The 19791-nt window shown below is 35.2% G+C and overlaps 6 protein-coding genes across 11 annotated transcripts; 3 read left to right on the forward strand and 3 right to left on the reverse strand.

Moving 5' to 3' along the window:
- Positions 1 to 133: 133 nt before the first annotated feature.
- Positions 134 to 2571, reverse strand: LOC122538852 (elongation factor 1-gamma). The gene is made up of 8 exons (XM_043673315.1): positions 2409 to 2571; positions 2133 to 2282; positions 1794 to 1857; positions 1579 to 1721; positions 1065 to 1367; positions 681 to 977; positions 441 to 593; positions 134 to 357 (listed from the first exon to the last, which is right to left on the reverse strand). The coding sequence occupies exons 1-8, from the start codon at positions 2418 to 2420 to the stop codon at positions 202 to 204; spliced, it is 1278 nt and encodes a 425-aa protein (XP_043529250.1). The 5' UTR covers positions 2421 to 2571; the 3' UTR covers positions 134 to 201.
- Positions 2572 to 2932: 361 nt separating this feature from the next.
- On the forward strand, positions 2933 to 4115 carry LOC122538856 (26S proteasome non-ATPase regulatory subunit 8). The gene is made up of 3 exons (XM_043673319.1): positions 2933 to 3148; positions 3307 to 3379; positions 3443 to 4115. Exons 1-3 carry the CDS (start codon positions 3041 to 3043, stop codon positions 4060 to 4062), a joined length of 801 nt encoding a protein of 266 aa, XP_043529254.1. The 5' UTR covers positions 2933 to 3040; the 3' UTR covers positions 4063 to 4115.
- Positions 4116 to 4280: 165 nt separating this feature from the next.
- Positions 4281 to 6413, forward strand: LOC122538853 (actin-related protein 10). Of its 2 annotated transcripts, none has more exons than XM_043673316.1 (6): positions 4281 to 4376; positions 4486 to 4611; positions 4687 to 4839; positions 4905 to 5189; positions 5266 to 5545; positions 5624 to 6413. In XM_043673316.1, the coding sequence occupies exons 2-6, from the start codon at positions 4532 to 4534 to the stop codon at positions 5957 to 5959; spliced, it is 1134 nt and encodes a 377-aa protein (XP_043529251.1). In that variant the 5' UTR covers positions 4281 to 4376; positions 4486 to 4531; the 3' UTR covers positions 5960 to 6413. The 2 variants fall into 2 exon arrangements, with proteins under 2 accessions (XP_043529251.1, XP_043529252.1); XM_043673317.1 differs by having other exon boundaries at positions 4376 to 4394.
- Positions 6142 to 7506, reverse strand: LOC122538854 (eukaryotic translation initiation factor 3 subunit F). Its single transcript, XM_043673318.1, has 5 exons — positions 7348 to 7506; positions 7052 to 7221; positions 6764 to 6946; positions 6451 to 6672; positions 6142 to 6384 (listed from the first exon to the last, which is right to left on the reverse strand). Exons 1-5 carry the CDS (start codon positions 7454 to 7456, stop codon positions 6211 to 6213), a joined length of 858 nt encoding a protein of 285 aa, XP_043529253.1. The 5' UTR covers positions 7457 to 7506; the 3' UTR covers positions 6142 to 6210.
- Positions 7507 to 8187: 681 nt separating this feature from the next.
- On the forward strand, positions 8188 to 14150 carry LOC122538848 (DENN domain-containing protein 1B). Of its 4 annotated transcripts, none has more exons than XM_043673307.1 (15): positions 8188 to 8517; positions 8767 to 8922; positions 9008 to 9145; positions 9248 to 9383; positions 9470 to 9523; positions 9602 to 9859; positions 9938 to 10039; positions 10137 to 10364; positions 10491 to 10667; positions 10776 to 10808; positions 11080 to 11134; positions 11214 to 11397; positions 11475 to 11604; positions 12104 to 12754; positions 13000 to 14150. In XM_043673307.1, the coding sequence occupies exons 1-15, from the start codon at positions 8501 to 8503 to the stop codon at positions 13405 to 13407; spliced, it is 2727 nt and encodes a 908-aa protein (XP_043529242.1). In that variant the 5' UTR covers positions 8188 to 8500; the 3' UTR covers positions 13408 to 14150. The 4 variants fall into 4 exon arrangements, with proteins under 4 accessions (XP_043529242.1, XP_043529241.1, XP_043529243.1 ...); XM_043673306.1 differs by having other exon boundaries at positions 8190 to 8517; positions 11472 to 11604; XM_043673308.1 differs by lacking the exon at positions 10776 to 10808 and having other exon boundaries at positions 8190 to 8517; positions 11472 to 11604.
- Positions 14151 to 14274: 124 nt separating this feature from the next.
- LOC122538846 (valine--tRNA ligase) lies at positions 14275 to 19534 on the reverse strand. 2 transcript variants are annotated; one of them, XM_043673300.1, is made up of 18 exons: positions 19140 to 19534; positions 18815 to 19002; positions 18613 to 18735; positions 18277 to 18441; positions 18007 to 18208; positions 17643 to 17931; positions 17432 to 17556; positions 17195 to 17340; positions 16922 to 17126; positions 16674 to 16847; positions 16463 to 16584; positions 16282 to 16390; positions 15932 to 16210; positions 15525 to 15857; positions 15299 to 15451; positions 15013 to 15216; positions 14652 to 14927; positions 14275 to 14563 (listed from the first exon to the last, which is right to left on the reverse strand). In XM_043673300.1, the coding sequence occupies exons 1-18, from the start codon at positions 19305 to 19307 to the stop codon at positions 14348 to 14350; spliced, it is 3477 nt and encodes a 1158-aa protein (XP_043529235.1). In that variant the 5' UTR covers positions 19308 to 19534; the 3' UTR covers positions 14275 to 14347. The 2 variants fall into 2 exon arrangements, with proteins under 2 accessions (XP_043529235.1, XP_043529236.1); XM_043673301.1 differs by having other exon boundaries at positions 18613 to 18740; positions 18829 to 19002; positions 19140 to 19533.
- Between the last annotated feature and the right edge of the window lie 257 nt (positions 19535 to 19791).

Consider the following 19791-nt stretch of genomic DNA (forward strand, 5'->3'; position numbering starts at 1 on the left):
TAAGTTTCAAGAGATGAAAGCATCGAGTTGTCAGATCAGAGACTTACAGAAAGGAACATTTTTTTCTTCTGAAAATCACCCTATTTCAATACAGGATTCTAAGGGTTTGCATGTAAACTTTGATAATATCTTATCAGTTTTTTTTACGTTTATTTCATGCGAACAAAGTGTTCTGTTTAATAATAAGCATATGGCAAATTTTTACTTGAAAATTTTTCCCTGATTAAATTTACGTCCCTCCTTATCGGTACCGGTCCAGCTGAAGTATTGTTGAACCAACTGTTTTGTTTCTTCATTAGTTGGGTCTAATTTAGTCCAACTGTATGATTCATAATCTACCTGCCAGTCTGGACTCAACTGTTTGAAAAAAAAAAAAAATGCAATTGTTATTTCGAATTACAGAATTAAAAAGATAGAAAGAGAAGAAAAGAACAGCAAACCGTGAAAGCAAGCTCGTGACCGCGCCAAACCCAAATACCACTGATGCTACTGTCGTTATCCGTACCAAAGAGACAGGCGCTGGCAAATGCGGCTTTTCGCATTTTATCTAATCGTTGATACATTCCACTTATGAGATTGCAAGACATGAAAACCTGTGCAAAGTAAGTAAAAGATACGGTAGAATGCAGAAACATAATGAAAACGACGCTGTCGTTGATCAATTATATTTTTAATGTTACCTTCGTTAGTTCATTGTTATATTTGTATTCGCCAAGCCAAATACTGTAATGGTCCGGATCGAACTTTTGCCAGAAGTAAGGTATAGACTTCGACTCGTCTTCGTTAGAATAAAATCTCTTAAAATCATCAAGATCGAAAGTGCCTTTAGGTAATGTATCAAAAGGATTTGTATTTTTAGGTTCGGCGGCCAAAATAGCATCCGTTGGATCTAGATCTTCGACAGCCTCCTTCTTAGATTCTTTTGGTTCCTTTGATTCTTTCTTGGATTCCTTCTCCTTTTTCTCTTTCTTTGAAGACTACAAAATATTTTTAATTATAATCTGTTATTAAAATGTTATTAAACGTGGCTATTTTAACCATATAATTAAGGAAAAAGAAAATACCTTTCCTTGAGTTTCTGCAAATTTCTTTGGATCATATTCAAGAGTTTTCTCAGCCAATTTAAAGGCACCAATTACAGCCATTGACTCAGGCTGATAAATGACAGTTTGGAACCATCGATTTACATTCTGGTATGGTTTACGTAAATTTGGTTCGAGGATATATTGATATAAATGAAGTAATGTCATAGCTACACTAATATCTGCTAATGTCAATCGTTCTCCAACTAGATAAGTACGTGTAAGTAAATGAAAATTAAGGGCAGTTAGCGCTTTCTTTACATCATCCTTAGCGTGTTCTACGTTCTGCAATTTTAAATCACAAAATCCCTCAATTTCGATCGTAAAAATGTGAAAACTTTAAATTTGTGCGCATATTGTTTAACACATATGTAGGAATCATACGCATTTGACAATATGCTAATACTTAATATATCTCCTCGAGTTACAAAAATAATCAATTATTCAATTATTTTTGCCTTTAAAGGAGAATTTGTGGAAGTAAATCTATCCGTACCTGTTTATTGTAAGGCATTATTCCAAGCAATGGAAATACCCAGGCGCAACTAGCTGGGAGAATCTCAGAATCAGCAAAGCCGAACCACTGGATGATTTCTGCACGTTCAAGATCAGTTTTGCCTCTCAACTGGTCATTGGCCACTAAGAAGTAAAAGTTTTCCATTACATACCAAGTAATACCACTCGTACAACTGTGATATCGTGTGACCCTACCATAATAAGCAATTGCATTGCTTTCTGTGATACACTTTCCGTCGCATGTTTCAAACGCTGGAACCTAACACAAAAGATTATTATGCATTGGTAAATAGTTGGAAATTGGAATCAACAACAAACAACAAAATTATTCTAGCAATATTGAGAGAAAACAATTGACAGAGAATTTGAAAATATTCTAATATTCTACACGATCGCAGTTTCATTCACAAAACCATTCCATCTGTAAATATTCACGTAAGAAAAAAAAGGAAGAAAACATACCAGCTGGTATTTGCCTAGAAAAACGTAACATAAATAAAAGATGAAAATATCCGTAATTACAGATAGCCTTACCTTGCCTAGTGGGAACTTCTTCAAGAATGCTTCGGTTTTATTCGTCTCGCCGAAAACGAAATCATCGGCGATCTTGATCTGGGCACCGGAATACTGAGCTGCAATGAGCACCTTGTAAGCTCTGAAGTTTTCCGGGTACGTGTAAAGTGTCTGAAATAAATCGGGCCTCCATTAGTTAATATCCACGTTGATATCCGTTTCTATCGGGATCTGTGTTTCCGTCTGTTCACCACGATCACGATGCTTAGTAATTCGAATTGCACGAGAGAGACTTACTCCAGACGCCATTATATCCAGTTACGGGAAGAGGAAGTTGAAGGCCGGTAAAGATCGTTTTTCTCAAGTGCATCAAGTCCCTTCGCACTAATAGATACGGCCTTAAGACGTAGCCGCAATGCGCGCATTCTCTCCACTCTCATGCGTGTGAAACGCATACGAAAATTTCGAATTTCAAAATATTTCTCTTTCGATTCGTGACACTTGATGAGAAATATTTTTCACCTCTAATGTAATTGAAGGCAAATTACAAGATAACGTGCAAGTAACGATTAATGGAGTGCATTATTTCGATTGGTTGATCGGTGGAAATTTATGTTTTGCCAGGCATACATGAAATAGCCGAAATTTTTTTCGAAAATAATTTTTTTTATCGAGTATTCTTCTAAATGTTTCGTCAATTTCATATGTAACACTGATCTAATAAATATAAAATAACGATAAATTATATATGCACGAAAGTATACATGTATTTTTTGCTATACCTGTATTTTAAGTCTGCTGTTTCGTTGCTGTACATTTTTAATTTGAACTAATTCCCATGCAATTTGCACTTTCTCTTTTCTTCTTTCTACATCTATAAAAATGCATATTTATGAAATCTGCGCTACACGATAACAGTGTGCCCGAAAATGGCAGCGTTGAAGGATGTTGTGCCTGTGTACAAAAATTTGAAAGATGAATGGGCGGCGACTCCGTGTAATTTGAAGAAATGCGGCGAACTACTCAATCAATTAAAGGTGATCTATATACAAAGCGTATAAAATATTTTCAGCATTTTTTCGATGAATGAACGACGCAACATAACCTCTCGTCCATTGTGTCAAAAGCGTATTGTCATCGTATTTTCACGATATTACATATCGATTAATTATTGAACAATTGATTTCCATTTCAGGTTGGTCTTACGCATTTAATGTTTCTGCCAACATCGAATAGCACAGCTAGTCAAAATGAATTACTCATAGCACGTAAGTACAAATGCACATATAAATTTTAGCATTATTAATATTTTTGCAAACTTGGGTTCGCAGGTGATATTTTAGAGATTGGTGCACAATGGAGCATTGTGACCGAAGATATACCTTCTTTTGAACGCTACATGGCGCAATTGAAGTGTTATTATTTCGATTATAAATCGGGATTGATGGAGTCTGCATACAAGTACCACCTTCTTGGCTTGAATCTGTTGTTCCTGCTGTCTCAGAATCGCGTGGCCGAGTTTCACACAGAATTGGAATTACTGCCTTCGGATCAAATACAATCCAACGTTTATATCAGACATCCTCTGAGCTTGGAACAGTATTTAATGGAAGGTTCATACAACAAGATATTCTTGGCAAAGGGCAACGTGCCGGCAGCGTCTTACAATTTCTTTATAGATATTTTGTTGAACACCGTCCGGGATGAGATAGGAGCGTGTATGGAAAGTGCGTACGACAAGATCTCCATTCAGGACGCTTCGAGGATGTTGAATCTGAGCTCGGAGGATGACATGAAAGCGTTTGCAGCGAAAAAGAACTGGACTGTAGCGAAGGACAGTTATTTCTACTTCAGTACAACCAGCGAGAAGAAAACTGAAGAGCCAATTCCCAGCGCTGATCTGGCCACACTAGCAATCGACTATGCAAGGGAACTTGAAATGATTGTTTAAATATATGCATTTTCCTCTATTAGGTATAAATAAAGTTTGTCATATAATTATTACAAACTCGTAGTTTCATTATACCTTTCTTGAACACTATATATATCTCTAGATATATTCTTGAATACTGTGTGAAAATCTTACGTTGCAACGCAAAAATAGATATAAAATATATGAAAATACGAGAATGGAGAACTTGGAGAAAAACTCAGGCGTTTCGAACTAAATGATTCATATGTCCTGCTTGCGTCTCAAATGTAAAGGGAAGTTTACAATCACTTGTAACTTTTGTGTTTTGTGTTTCCCTCCGGCATCGAGTCCAGGTGAAGATAAAAACATTAGTAATAATCACACTAATCGAAGTGTCTATCAATCTCAAAACTCGAAGATCAATCTATAATCAATTTGTACTTTGCGGATTTATTATTTTAGGTTACATACAGCAAGACTCCGCGGCACAACAAAAAGATCTGTCAAAATGCTTCGTACTTACGAAGGCATCCGATTTTTTTCGGACAAACAAATGGTGATATTGGATATTGGCAGCGCATATACAAAGTACGTGCATTTATCTTTATGGAAAAAAAAGAAAATTTTAACATGCTAACATATATTGACGTGATTTGAAAATAGATTTGGTTACGCTGGCGAACCTACTCCGCGCGGTATAATAAGGACGGAGATCAAGTGTCCAGACACCAAAAAGCTTCGAAGAATTTATGATTACAAAGACACGGAGGATTTGTATCAACTGCTGGTCGAATTTCTTCACGCTTTGTTCTTCAAGTATAAATTTTATACGTTGTTTTTTGATTTTGTTATGTGTATTAATTCTGTATTCTTTGACACAGGCATGTCGTGATAAGTCCAAAGGATGCTAGAATTGTCATTTTAGAATCCTTATTGGTTCCGACACAATTTAGGGACACGTTGGCCAAAGTATTATTCAGGCACTTTGAAATCGGGTCATTGATGCTATTATCCACTCATTTAGCAACTATCAGCACCTTGGGCGTCAATTCAGCTCTAGTTTTGGACATTGGATACAAGGAAGCCACATTAATTCCTATTTACGAGGGTGAACCTATCTTAAAGGCTTGGCAGGCTCTTCCATTGGGCGGTCAAGTTGTACACGAGTTAGTTAAATGCTTTATATTCAACTGGTGTTTTATCAATGTAATTTATTTGATAACAGTCGTATTTTTTCAACAGGTATCTGATGAAATCTTTACGGGAGATATATCCTAACGTGGACATCACGGAGAAGCTTGTAGAAGATATAAAAGTAAGGACGTGTTTTGTTACTACATTAGAAAGGTCAGCTAAATTGGGAACAGCGGATGCTCCCAAGCCTCCTCCAGCGATTAAATATCCCGGAGTTAAAAGTATTAATATACCAGGCGAAATTAGAGAGGAAGCGTTTGAAGTATTATGGGAAAGGGATAATGATAATCTCAGTATACCAACAATGATCCTGAATGCTATTATTCAGGTATAAGTCCAACATGAACATTCTTAAATTCTTCTGGTTTTTTCAATCCGGATTTAAAGACATATACTTTTGTTACAGTGTCCAATAGATACTAGACGAACTTTAGCAGAAAATATACTCTTAATTGGTGGCACGGCGATGGCAAAAGGCTTCGCAAGTCGTCTCAAATCCGAGCTTTTAACTCTCGTGAAAAGTAGTCATTATTCCGAGAAGTTGAAAATTCAGACGTTCATGTTTCACACTGCGCCCAGTAAACCAAACTACACAGCGTGGTTAGGTGGTGCTATCTTTGGAAGTGTAGATTTGCCACTAAGATGTCTGACAAAGGAGAATTATTTGAAATCTGACCGAGTTCCAGACTGGGTTAGCTTAATAGATAATCAGAGAGACGAATCAACCGTCTGTGAAACCTAATATACTGCCTAATTTAACAAAGTGATATTTTTTTTATAATAAAAAGAAGATATTTTAACGATTATATTTATATGTGTATATAAAATATGAACAACTTTATTGATTTCTTCTTATTTTTCATGTTAACATCTCGCAGGCTTATGAATATCATTGTAACTACCGTCGCATAAATACGATAAAGATTTGAAAATTGAAAATGTGTTTTATTCATATGAATTGCGTTACAGGACTCTGCAATTATATTACAGACTTTACAGTGTTGTGAGTAACGTAAGTTTCTCGTTAAGTTGAAGTTGTGTTTTTATCAATTGCGAAAGCGCGACAACCATTAATAGATCTTTTACATTGCTGTTGAACATTTCGTCAAACTGATCGCTCGACATTTTTGGTACCGAATGCACCATATCTAGGAGAGCGCGACCAACCTGAAAGAAATAAAATCGTTTAAGAAGAATTTAGAAAGAATTCTTCCACAATCTATATCCAATTACCTGATTATCCGGTGGTTGCTTTCCAGTTAATACATCGTCAACATACACGAGTACTTGCTCCAACATGGATGAAAGTTTCGCGCTAGCTTCTGCTATTTGAGAAAGGTCCATCATTGGTTCTATGCCACCTCCTGTTTTAACACCGGTTATTTGTGCATGCGCTGGTAACTGAGTTTTTGAACAAAGCTGTAGCCCAACAATTTCCGGCTCATAACATGTGATCTATAAAAAAAAAAAAGAAACAGAGTCGATAGTTAAAAAAAAAAATCATGTTACGTTTGTTGTGAGAATTGCACTTTTACAAAATACGTACTTGTACTTTAACTGGTGTAAACATGGAACCTTGTTTCCCATTAGGTACTCCTAAAGGAACACAGACATAGGCTTTAATTCCCATTCTAGTAGTGTTCGCCAGTGTTGTGTCGACAGTTAAATGAACAGGATTGTTGCATTCACGGACATAATATTCGTGAATGACGGAAGAGTGAGTGGTAACCTGCAAAAATTATACCAACAAAATTTTCATTCATGCTAAAGTGAACATGTAATTGTTTTAATGTAATTACGTGCAACTTTTCATGTAATTTTTAATGTAGATTACCTCGTTTCCAGTGGCCCACCACCCGACAATGTTTTCCTGGGCATTGACCCTATGATTCAATTCGTACAAATCGATCCCGTACGTTAAATCAGCTTCGACTTGGCTTTCAGACTCTTTGTGCGGCACGCAGAAACAGTTTGTAACTTCAACCATTCCTTTCTCCGCAGTACCTGTGCATATTAATTTGTAAAAAGAAAAAAGAAAACACGTTCTGCAAAGCTGAAATGTCAAGTCTTACAACTCGATAATTTCACGTCGTTTCCAAGGGTTTTGTATTTGTTTAAATGAAGAACTACCTAGTAACGTGCCAATTACACGGTGAGACTCCGCTTTCCGACGCTCGTACGCGTCGACAATTTGAAATAACACGACAGGATGAACTTTCACGGTCAGGTTAAGCGCCATTTTTCACACCTTTGGATATTACACATGAACGAAAATACGCGTGGCCACTTTTTCCGCTAGTAACATTTTGATCGTAACGTGGTCACATTTTGGTCACTTTTTCTAATAACATTGACACGGAAAAAGAAATATTAATTCCCTATTGAATCGCTTGGTCATTGGATTGCTATAAAAAAAAAAGGAGAAAATGAAATTTTTATTTGAAAGGAGAAAATGTTTTCTATTTTAATACTGTATAAATATTATATTTTAACGTTTATGTATATTGAGCGATCTAAAAAGTAACTATATCAACATGCGATACTTTCATGATCGTTCTTCCTTTTCTTGTAATATACGTGTCTCTTTTATTTATTTATTTTTTTGTTTTTCCTATTTTTCCTTCTCTCTCTCTCTCTCCCTCTCTTTCTCTTTCTACTCGTGATTCTTTTCAGCACTTCTGTACTATCTTTCGCACTATCCTCCTGCTAATTGTATAATCTTGTGTTAACCAATCTTAAAATATTCGGAACGAGAAAATGTATGTTAGAACCTGGAAATGTATAATTATAGATGTGTCAAAAATTTGCATAGTGAAATATATACGCGATGATCTGAAATTGAGAAGTAAAATGCAACGAAAGAGAAACGTGTACATGAGCCTGTTTAAAATGAGAAAAAAATAGCGCCAGCATTGGGACATAGGGGAAAACTTTTCCCCCAAAATGCCACCCGTCGAAAAACACTATACACACTTTTCGCAGGAAAACAACAAACTTGGAAACTCGTATGTTTAATCTGGTAGGCGTGATTTCAATGTAAGATGTTCTTACTAGTCGAAGATAATAGGTGATACAGTACTTGGTACGTTTAGAATTCATTGGTGAAAAGAAAAGAAAAAAAAACTGTAAACTGTATTTCGGTGAGCCAGTGCGTAGTGCGATCACGAATCGCGTAATGCGATCGAAATTTACGTGAATGGAATGCATTGCTGTCATGTAGTACGTACAATGACGTATAGACGTCAAGAGAATACAAAGTACTTATTTTTTTTTCACTGTTATCATGGGTTCCAGATTGAGGTAAATAGATCCTTTATTCTTAACAGTTTTCGAAAGACACTGTTTCGTACGAATGTTCTCAACGTTCTGTTTTTCTTCATTGTTTTATTGTATCACTGAACTACTCCCTTAATGGTGACATATACAATAAGTGAAAGTATCTCTAGTCTGAGACACGTTCGAATGTGTTTCTCAATCGTTGTTCTAACTAATAGATCAAATTTATTCGCATGAAATTGTAATCACGCGTCGGTATATTGATATTTACAGGGACAATGTGCAACATCTTTTTGAGTGCTTCTGTGAGGTGGCTGCACCACTGGCAGAGAAACCACCTTGGATATTGCAGAAGTACCCAACTTCTTTTTCAGATGAGGAAATACTTAAATCTGTCCCTAAATTTGCCTATCCATGCGAAATTGAGAAGTAAGTTTCAAGAGCTCTTTAATATCAACCAAGTAAAATGCAACTTCCAACATAATGTGATCGTACCTGCACATTTGATTTCCAGTTTGATGGTGCAGCACTTTTCGTTTGTACTCACTAGCATAGATTCGAAATGGACGTTTGGATTTTGTAGACATGATCCCAAGACAGACACAGCTTTAGTAATATTGAGTGCGCTACCATGGCACGAAATATTTTACAAGTTAGTTTTTATTCTAGCGTATGAGTTAGTCATAAGTAATGTAACAAACCACCCCCCCAAGACTTGAGTATTTATACACTTGTACTTGTTGTTTGCGAGCAGGCTTCTAAATAACATTGCGACTTTAATGAGCAATGGCACTGGAGAAGACCTTTGGAAATTTCTTGAGACTGTATATAAGAGCCCGGTTCCCATTCCTGGTAGTTCTATTTCTATTCCTGTACCAAATTCTAAAGTGGTAAATCATTCAATAGGTTCATTCCATATACGCCGTATTTCTTATGTATTTGTACTATTCGTTTTTTTTTTATTAACAACTTCCAGAATTTCGTTTGCCAAAGTCCAAAACAATTTCAATTGCCAAGTATACCTGAAAATGTAAGTAAAAAGAAAAAAAGCTAATTTCAATGTTCAAGAGAATTAATTACAACTTTACTCATCATACTTTCATTTTAGAGAAACTTGACCGAATATTACAGTGCCGTCGATGCTCACAATATGATGATCATATTCGCTTCTATGCTGTACGAACGTCGAATTATCTTCACTTCGAAACGCCTCTCGAGATTAAGTGCTTGTGTTCAAGCATGTAACGCTTTAATTTATCCTATGATTTGGCAACATATATACATCCCAGTTCTACCACTGTCTTTAATTGATTATTTGTTGGCCCCGATGCCATTTTTAATTGGTGTACCTACGCCAACCCTTCAGGTATTTGCACAGATCATTAATTATAGACATAAATGATTTGTATCCTTACTCTTTGATGTGTTTCATGTGGTTCCTTAGAGAGTACGTAAAAGCGATTTAGGAGAAGTAGTTATATTGGATGCCGACGTAAACACCATAGAGTCTCCGTTCCAAGACTTGGAGTCTTTACCTCAGGATGTAGTTCGTATAAAATTGTGATTTCAATCGTGGAATAAGAACGACATTATTAAGAATCGAGACGTCTTAAATAATAAAATAAAAAGTTTCTTTGTCCCAGGTGACAAACTTGAAAAAGGCATTGCGCAACAGATCCGCCCTACTCGGAGACGGTGTGTCAAGGGCATTTTTGCGAGCGTTGGTGCAATTAACAGCTGGCTACAGGGACGCATTAACGCTAGAGCAAGGACAGAGTATTACGTTTAATCAGAATGCATTTGTGGAAAGCAGACCATCGTCAATGCAACCCTTTTTGCGAAAAATGTTGGAATTACAGATATTTCAACAAGTACAAATAAACATATATATATATATATTTTTTTTCATAATTTGATTTATAATTTTTCATAATTTTTCATAATTGTTAGAAAAATTTTGAGCAAGACGTTGAATTTAACAACGGTAATAATTTCAGTTCATAGAAGAAAGACTGAATATGCTTAATTCAGGGCTTGGGTTTTCTGACGAATTTGAAATGGAGGCCTGCAGCTATTCTGCTAAATCTGGTAGCAAATTTATGCAACAGTATCGCGAATGGACGTACGCCATGCGAAAAGAAAGTTCTGCGTTTTTCCGCAGTGTGAAAGACAAGGTGCGTTAATTCAATTAATTTCTCCTCTAAAATATTCTGGAAATTAGCTGTCAAATTGAAATATCGTAAAATCAAATTTTTTGTGTTCTTGATTGCACTCAATTCCAGGCCAATCCAGCTGTAAAATATGCAGTTAAATCAGTAAGTTTAGTGTACAGATCAAATTACAGTTTCTTTGATTATATGTTCTGTCGTTAATTATACTAATTATAACTTATTTATACTAATCATAAGTTTCGCTAATACATATGTGTGTGTATATATATATATATATACAACACACATGCTATAACAATAAAAGCAGCATAACAAGAATAATTCTAATATTAAGATTATTTACCAACTAAATCAGTCTCTATAAAATTCTCTTTACTTTTAACACAGTTACTATTAACAAAAATTTTATTTGCAGGTAAAAGATAAAGGAAAGGATATGAAAACGGCATACAAAGGATTGAAATGGAAAGGTATGACAAAATTTTAAGGGATCCTTTTATAAAGTACATTAGATAACATATCAACCAAGTCTTTTTTTTCAATTCTCAGGCCGATCAAATAGAAACGATACAAGCATGAGGTTTCATCAACCAAGATCAGCGCCTAGTTCACCAACATCGGATAGGAGGCCTATCGATTTTACATCTCCACCAAAATCGCCAAATGGTTTCACAGCCACCACTAGTTATAGAAAAGATCTTCGATTACGTAACAGTAATTTCACTGATCCGAGGTGCGTTTTTATAGTTTCTTCTTCGAAGTATCAATTTCTATTACAAAGTCAAATATGCATCGTTCAAATTACAGTAGGAAACAATATTCGCCATTAAGTCCTAGTTCCCCGGAAGAATCTGATTCCCCACCAGAAAGAGTGAATATCGATCTAATGCAAGAACTCCGTCATGTGATATTTCCAAATAGCCCGCCTGTTGATAGAACAGTACGTATATTTTTAATTTACATTTGCTACGTATGGAGAAATTTATAATAAGCATAAGTTTGAAAACATTTCAATTATGAGTATTTTACATGTAGTCCTTATGTAATTTTAATTTAATGTATTGCAAGGCGTTGCTTATTGTGTTGCGTATATGTGTATGCAATCAACATCAGTAGCATGATCATTTAAAAAGATAGAATTAGCTAGGGTAACAATGATTTACATGTAAATACACGTTGAAACACGTGTAAATCATATGCGCATATCATGCATGTACAATCTCCAGATATCTTAATACGAATCAGATAAAGTAATACAGTACGTAGATTTTTATAATAATCGCAAAAATTACGGTTTGGTGCAGTTAAAAAAAAAAGTTTTAAAATATGCATGTGAAATAAAGTATGATATGAAGTAACGTATATATTATAGAGAATCGTATTAAGCACTTCTTTTTTATTCAACAGATATGTAAGAATGTTTCATGCATCACTTTCAGTTGAAACCAGTGCGCAGTTTAGACAGCTTGAGACCTGCATGGAGTGGGCATATACGGCACGGCCCTCCACCTAGTACAATTGTCACAAACCAAACTGTCACTCCTTCCGTAGAAACTACATCCTGCACTCCGCATTCCACCACGTTGATCAATTCGGTCACTCAGTCGAGCATCACGCCAAATACAAATGACACGTCAAGCTCTCAAATTAGCGCAAATAATAGAACGTTTCCGTTTGACGCTTTGGACTCGAAACAGCCAAATAAAACAGGAGAGGATAGATCGTCGCTTCTGCCCATTTCACAGAGAAGCAACGATAACGTTCAGTCGAGCAATTTCTTACACGAGATTCAGACAGCTGAATTTACAAAATACAATGCTTCGTCGTACTCCCAGAAAGCTGGCGTGAAACAATGTACAAGCGATATTGAAAATTCTGCGAGAAGCACGACGTTTTACAGCGACGATACTTTCCCAAGTCACGATTCTGATCTTTATCCGAAAGAGAACGACCCCTTCGACACTAGCAAAGTATTTATGCCTCCCTATTTGCAACCACCGATCTTTCAACCTACAAATGCATCGTTGTCTGTTAATTGTCACGTTCCATCCCATGTATACAATAGTACATCTTGTCCTGCGTACTCGAAGGTAAACATCGTCATTCATTATTTGTTCTGTGACTCTATATTCACTTTTTCTCACAAAGTCATTATGTAATCGTTCTAATACGTTATTGTACATTTGTCATTCCCTGTATCAAAGAAATCCTCTGTCTCACTGAAAAGTTCAACCTTCTTTTTTTCTACTTCTCCGATTCACGCTACAATTTATTTCTAAAACGTTGATCGATATATTTTCATTTTTTAACGAAACGTTTCTGTTATTGCTTGTAGGAGTCTCCCGAAGTGCCAGATTTAATTAGATTAGATTCGACAACGAGCAGCGACGACTTCGACCCGCTACTTTCTAAATCGTCCGAATGTTCTAAACAAATGACTCAATCGTTGAATATACCTGAAATGAGCGAAGGTCTTAGTAATCCTTTGTACCCCTACTTTCAACCATTGCACAAAAGTAACGATAAGCAACAGAGATCTTCCGACAGTGCCGGCGATTTGGATTTGCTGCAGGCCTACGGTTTGGATTTCAATAAGTTCAACATAAGCAACGGCGGCTCGCCATCGAAAAATTCCACGGTGTGCAACACATCCGAAAGCAGTATTAATATCGGTAGTACGTTCAGCTTAGGGTTAAACACGCCTGCCATTAAATCGCAAAACAATTGGACAAAATTCGAATAGGAAGTAAACTCAATTATTAATCACATATCACAATTGTATATACGATGTTAATACTGTTTTCTTGTTTTGTTATTCATGTCAATATAAATATCATGAAACATGCCTACAAAAATCATAGCTACGAATAGGGATTTTGACAGTAAAATGATCGTAGATTTCGATGATTTGTAATACTAACCATTAGTAAATACGGAATACAATGAATTTGGTTTTGTAGCACAAACGTAGTGATAAATATGCTCTTATACATTTTTTATATTGAGAAGTGACAAAATAAGATTTACAATATTCACGAATTTGATTTTGTGCAATTTCTAAGTCATTAGCTCTTCAGATTTATTTGTAAATTCATGTACGAAAGTTTGTTTCAATCGATATATATATATATATATTTAATTGAAATTTAAGCTACATTTTAGAATATTTCATATTATTGAGATGAATTTACGACATTTATATACACTAATGTAATAATAATCATTACAAAATTGTAGTAAAATGATATTTACAAAATAGTGGATACAATTCGTATTAGTTCATCAAACTTTCTTTCAAACATGATCGTCAAAATAAGTAAATTAATAGTATTTTTTCATAATTGATTTATAATAGGAATCGATCGGAACAAATTAAGTACTTTTATTGAAATTAGTAGTTGGTTCTTGTTAGATTTTAAATATATTAAATTTAATAGTTGTTGCATTTATTGGCAATGCTTTATAATAAATTAATACGAAAAGTAACTTTTCTCACAACACTATGATTATTTACGCTCCCTACATCGCTTATTCTATTTCATGAAGTGCTAATTTAAAAGGACGCAGGTTGATCTTACGAAAAGTATTCGTCGAATAGAGGCAACAAACGTTTAATAAAATATAATTTAATAAATAAGAGGGTGATGCGGAAATGAAATTCTGGAGCCTAAAGGATTCAAGTATTACATTGCACGTAGCACTGACAATGCATCAATAACTCGTTGCAATTCTCCTTCATTATTTCTCAGCTTCTCTTTGTTACTATTTTGTATATCCAACGGTACTTTAACGTTATACTCAGGAACTTCCATAGCCTGCTTAGTTTTATGGATAATGTCTATCAACTGCTCCTCCTTTTTGCTAAGTTTTTCTAACTCCTTCTTTGGATCAATCAAACCCTTGGACACGTTTAAACAAATTTAATTAGATTAAAGAGCACTAGTATATCAATATTAAATTTTTATCTATCTTAGTAGTAATTATTACCTTCAATAATAGATGTACTTGAACTTTGTCTGTAACAGTAACGATAGCACATCCTGTTGGTGGTTTTTCTATACTGATTATAGAATAAGCGAGAGTTTCTATCAACAATCGATACTCCATAAGTTTTTCTTTCAGGCTATCGCTACTGCATACGAGAAATGCTTCTGTCTTTATTTTGTTTGTCAAGTTATACGTTGCACGCGCTGATCGAATACTTTTTATTACTTTGTTCGCAAAATCAACGTCCTTCTCGATCTCTTCGTTCCTCCAATTACACTATAAACCGATCGTATGATTATACGATTCTTTTTTACGGATAAAAACATCCAAGGAATAATCAAACTGAAATATTTGCTAATACCTCTGATACTTCTGGATATGGGCTAACGCAAATACTGGGATAAAGCTCTTTCTTGCGAGGTAAGCGTTGATAAAGTTCTTCTGTTATAAATGGCATGAAAGGGCTTAACAATCTTAATCCTACGTCTAGTGTCCTAAATAAGGTTCTTCTAGCTGTGTACTTTCTATTGCTATCGTTACTTTGAAATACTGGTTTCAAATACTCCTAAAACAGTAATCCATATTAATTAGTAATTTACTTTATAAAGTAAGTTAAAATTAAAATTTTACATGTAATATATACAAACCAAATAAACATCACATAAATCGTATAGCCAAAGATTATAGCAAGCAGTGGTGGCAGTCGGAAAATCGTACTGTGCCATTGCTTCATCACAGACTTTTACTGCATAACTTACACGAGAGAGCATCCAAGAGTCTATATTCGTTTCAGAATATAACTAACACAAAAATCGATATTTTTTTATCTCAATATACTGAAAATTTTAACACAGATTTTTTAAAACTGTTTACCTGTTTCCTACTATTATTGTGATCGTGTACTTTACAACCACACTGTGATAATATTTTGCCTTCTTCTGCCCGGAATATGGACTGTTCTTGTTCAGTGTAAGACGCCATGTGTTTGTACCAACGATGCAAATGAGGATAGTTTGTTAAATTAATACCTAATACGGTAAAGTTTTGGTAAACCTTCGTGTCAATTTGTGAAGGGCTGTATCCATCTAAATAAGGATAGTCTGCTAAATAATTATTTAATGCATCTTGCACGCAATCTTCCATTAGGGTACTTTGATACCAATCATTATCACCTATCGTATTTTCGCTATGGTCGTTGTTAACTGCCTACGACAAAAAATAATGCGTATAAAAAATTCTGCAAGCCCTATAAGGTTATTAATATTAAAATTAAGCTTTACCAATTGAACACGTTCACCGTAATCGAAATTAGAATCTAGATACGTGAGAGAGAATTTCGTCGCATTCCATATTTTATTACAGAAAAATCGATATCCTTGTACACGAAGAATATCAAGATTAATATCACGACCTTGCATTGTGTAAGCGCAAAGTGCAAACCTTAAAGCATCAGTTCCACATTCGGGAATTCCTTGTGGATAGTCACGTTTTTGCCCCTCTATAGCAAATTTAAGCTCTTTTGGATCCAAATTTGAATCCGTCAGTTGTTTATGAAGATTCTACATGAAGATAATATTTAAATAATAAATATTTCGCTAAAGTGGAAAAAAATAACAGACAACACGCATACCTCTAACGATATTCCATTAATTACATCCATAGGATCTATAACATTTCCCAGTGATTTGCTCATTTTCCTTCCATGAGCATCTCGTACCATCGCATGTAAATATACCTCTCTGCAAAATCATTTTTGATACACGTTTAATTGTGAGAAAATAAAATATGAAAGTAAAATGATATTTACGCACTTAAAAGGTAATTTTCCTAATAACTTTTGTCCCAAGAAGACCATCCTTGCTACCCAGAAAAATAAAATATCATGTCCAGTCTCTAATAATGTACCAGGATAAAATGCTTCAAGTTCTTTTGTCTAAAATACAAATTATTTTATTTGAATATTAAATAACGAAACTAATCGGTATAAGCAAATTGTATGAAAGAAATGATTTCTATATGTACCTTATCTGGCCATCCGAATATCGAGAATGGGAACAGACCCGAAGAGAACCACGTATCCAGTACGTCAGGATCTTGCTCAACTGTAATATTACCTACATTTGTACCCAACTGCTTTGCAGCTTTCTTCTTAGCCTCTTTTTCTGAATGGGCGCTCACCCAATAATCACCATCTAACTAAGTAATATGAATTGTACAATAAAATGAAAAAAGAAAAAAAAAATTCCAACTCGACATTCTCTGTTTATTACCTTGACATTTCTGACTGGATTAATTACTTTAACACAATAAGCAGGAATACGATGACCCCACCATAATTGGCGAGATATACACCAATCTCTGATATTCTCCATCCAATGGTACCAAATTTTCTTATATTGATCAGGAATAATTTTCAGTTCACCAGATTTCACAGCGTCCATTGCCTTTGCGGCCATCTCACCACACTTTACATACCTAATAACAAAAATAACAAATGTAATGTACTCTATTGTGCGTTTTAATGATTACAAGTATGTAACTACCATTGAGGTTTCATCAATGGTTCAACGACATCCTTAGATCTACTACATATTGGCACTACCATAGGATTGTCCTTGATTTCAACGAATAAATTTCTTGCAGCTAATTCTTTTATTATTGCTGCTCTAGCGTGGAATCGTTTCATTCCCTGCGTAAAGAGGATATTTTTGAAAATGTCAATTAATTTTCAAGTGACAAAATAAAATTTGATATATAATTTTTCCTAATAGTATACATACTGTGAATTGTCCATAATCTCCAATAATATTCCCATTATCGTCGAAAATAGTGATAAATGGTAAATTATGCCTTTTCCCGACTTCATAATCGTTAGGATCGTGAGCCGGTGTAATTTTTACAGCACCTTTTTGATAGAATCATTTTAAATTACCAGTGCTTTGATTAAATCAGAATTTCTCATTAGATCTAACTACTGATCTAAGTACTGACCTGTTCCAAATTCCATATCAACAAATTCATCAGCTACAATTGGCAATTTTCTGTCGCAAAACGGATGCTGTACATATTTTCCGATTAAATGAGCGTATCTAGTATCTTTCGGATGAACCGCGACAGCTGTATCACCAAGCATCGTTTCGATACGGGTGGTAGCTACAATTATTTTCTCTTTTGAATTTGCAACTTCGTAGATGAACAATACTAGAACTCCAAATTCTATCTTCTCTTGATATCCAGGAATTGAAAGTAACGTCCGACCGGTTAATTCAAGTTTATCAACCTTAAAACATAAAACGGACGTTAGATTCGAGGGGACGAACAATCGAAAAGTTGCTATTCAGTCAAAGACATTTACTTCTATATCGGAAATAGCGCTCTTTAACGTGCAGGACCAATTGACTAATCTATTACTTCTGTAAATTACACCCTCGTCGTGCAGCCTTATAAACGCTTCCGTAACAGCGCGACACAATTTTGGATCCATGGTGAAACAAACTCTGTCCCAGTCAAACGATCCTCCCAACTTCTTCAACTGTAAGTAAATTCTGTTCCCTTTTCTGCAACGTATTTAATTATATACAATTGTATTGCATGTTTGTATTATACACAATCTATTCAAACATACTCCTCCTTCCACTTCCAAACTTTTTCTATAAATTTTTCTCTTCCTATGTCGTGACGCGTTTTCTTCTCCTCTTTCCAAAGTTTCTTTTCAACAACCACCTGGGTAGCAATACCTGCATGATCACAGCCAGGGTTCCACAGCGTAGTACGCCCTTTCATGCGGTTCCTAGTCAATTATAAATGTTCTTTACGCAAAATTATTATTTACAAATAGTTGAATCACAATACTTAAGCAAAACAAATTACATTGTGCTTCTATAGAATAAGTATTTGTGTTTCTACAGAATAAACTACATATTTCTATGCAATGTATATTATAGTTCAGGCATTGTTTTACCATCTTGTGATAGCATCTTCTACAGCATTGGTTAAAGCATGCCCAAGATGAAGAAATCCGGTTACGTTGGGAGGAGGTATCACCATAACAAACTTCCCTTTGGGATTTGGTTTTAATATGTCCCTCCTCTGCAAAATGTGTAAAAAATCACAGAATGAAACGGCGAAACGAAGCTTCGAGATTAACCTTTCATCAAAATATATTTTTATTACGTACACCGTATTCAGGCTTGAAGAAACCTTGTTTTTCCCACCATGCATACCATGCAGCCTCAACATATTTCGGGCTGTAAGCATCAGGCATTGGACAAGTAACGTCTTTCTTATCCCCGACAGGTGTATTTACCGCATATGCAGCTGATTCTTTGCACTCCTTTTTCCTTTCGACTTTCTGAAACGTAAGAACATTTATAATCGAAAGAAGCCTCTCTGTTACGAGTTGCGTAACTTAAGAAAAGAAGGCCATATGGATAATGTAAGACTTGGCGACTGAAGACGAAAAGAGGTCCGAGGTTTCAATGGTCTTACTTCAGGTTTGTCTTTCACTTTCGGAGCTTTGTCACTCTCTTTCTTTTCCTGTTTCTGCTTGAACTTGTCCAACTTCGCCTGCTTCTTCGCCTCTTTCTGTAGTTGTTTGGCGCTCTTCTGCGGGGCTTCGATCTCTCCGTTCATTTCCGCGCTTCTCATATCGACCATCTCACGAATTTTATTTTACGTTTCCTCCCGAACGTCCAATTTCTGTAATACGAATCGGCTGACGACACACTTTCAAAAATTATACAGTCGGCCATGCGCTTTCTCCACGCCACCCACCGTTGCAAGATCAGACTTCGATCAGTATTCATTGTTGCGATGAACAAAACATTCCGCTGCATTTCTTTTGCTAAACGCAAGATGGCACGGAGATAAAAATTAAGTTGCAGTTCTAAGTTTGATTTTTATCCAGAGGACTAGAAAACGAACAAATTGTAGAATCCCTATGTCTAGTTACATACATGAAAAATAATGTGAGATAAAAGTTAAATTACTGTTCTAGGTTATATTTTTCCAAAGGAATAGTAAATGAGTAAACTATAGAATTTCTATTTCTAGTTACATATGTGGAGTACAATATGAAGTAAAAATTAAATTGTGATTTTAAATTTTATTTATGTCCAAGAGACTAGCGTACGAACAAACT

Source organism: Frieseomelitta varia, unplaced genomic scaffold, assembly GCF_011392965.1.
Source record: "Frieseomelitta varia isolate USP_RPSP 00005682 unplaced genomic scaffold, Fvar_1.2 scaffold_182, whole genome shotgun sequence".
Taxonomy (NCBI): Eukaryota; Metazoa; Arthropoda; class Insecta; order Hymenoptera; family Apidae; genus Frieseomelitta; species Frieseomelitta varia.

What these genes read in the sequence shown, in the direction of transcription:
- LOC122538852 (XM_043673315.1), bottom strand. An exon ending in TAATGCCTTACAATAAACAG is followed by an intron (nt 1,368 to 1,578) that starts GTACGGATAGAT and finishes TTAAAATTGCAG; the next exon opens with AACGTAGAACACGCTAAGGA. An exon ending in GTCACGAGCTTGCTTTCACG is followed by an intron (nt 358 to 440) that starts GTTTGCTGTTCT and finishes TTTTTCAAACAG; the next exon opens with TTGAGTCCAGACTGGCAGGT.
- LOC122538853 (XM_043673316.1), top strand. Translation starts at nt 4,532, where the DNA reads ATGCTTCGTACTTACGAAGGCATCCGATTTTTTTCGGACAAACAAATG. An exon ending in ATTGGCAGCGCATATACAAA is followed by an intron (nt 4,612 to 4,686) that starts GTACGTGCATTT and finishes ATTTGAAAATAG; the next exon opens with ATTTGGTTACGCTGGCGAAC. An exon ending in GGCGGTCAAGTTGTACACGA is followed by an intron (nt 5,190 to 5,265) that starts GTTAGTTAAATG and finishes TTTTTTCAACAG; the next exon opens with GTATCTGATGAAATCTTTAC.
- LOC122538848 (XM_043673306.1), top strand. An exon ending in AGTAATTTCACTGATCCGAG is followed by an intron (nt 11,398 to 11,471) that starts GTGCGTTTTTAT and finishes TTCAAATTACAG; the next exon opens with TAGGAAACAATATTCGCCAT. An exon ending in CTTGTCCTGCGTACTCGAAG is followed by an intron (nt 12,755 to 12,999) that starts GTAAACATCGTC and finishes TATTGCTTGTAG; the next exon opens with GAGTCTCCCGAAGTGCCAGA.
- LOC122538856 (XM_043673319.1), top strand. Translation starts at nt 3,041, where the DNA reads ATGGCAGCGTTGAAGGATGTTGTGCCTGTGTACAAAAATTTGAAAGAT. An exon ending in AACTACTCAATCAATTAAAG is followed by an intron (nt 3,149 to 3,306) that starts GTGATCTATATA and finishes TTTCCATTTCAG; the next exon opens with GTTGGTCTTACGCATTTAAT. An exon ending in AAATGAATTACTCATAGCAC is followed by an intron (nt 3,380 to 3,442) that starts GTAAGTACAAAT and finishes TTGGGTTCGCAG; the next exon opens with GTGATATTTTAGAGATTGGT.
- LOC122538854 (XM_043673318.1), bottom strand. Translation starts at nt 7,456, where the DNA reads ATGGCGCTTAACCTGACCGTGAAAGTTCATCCTGTCGTGTTATTTCAA. An exon ending in GGTGGGCCACTGGAAACGAG is followed by an intron (nt 6,947 to 7,051) that starts GTAATCTACATT and finishes TAATTTTTGCAG; the next exon opens with GTTACCACTCACTCTTCCGT. An exon ending in AGCAACCACCGGATAATCAG is followed by an intron (nt 6,385 to 6,450) that starts GTAATTGGATAT and finishes TATTTCTTTCAG; the next exon opens with GTTGGTCGCGCTCTCCTAGA.
- LOC122538846 (XM_043673300.1), bottom strand. Translation starts at nt 19,307, where the DNA reads ATGGTCGATATGAGAAGCGCGGAAATGAACGGAGAGATCGAAGCCCCG. An exon ending in GTTTGGAAGTGGAAGGAGGA is followed by an intron (nt 18,209 to 18,276) that starts GTATGTTTGAAT and finishes AATACGTTGCAG; the next exon opens with AAAAGGGAACAGAATTTACT. An exon ending in TTAATGGAATATCGTTAGAG is followed by an intron (nt 16,211 to 16,281) that starts GTATGCGTGTTG and finishes ATCTTCATGTAG; the next exon opens with AATCTTCATAAACAACTGAC.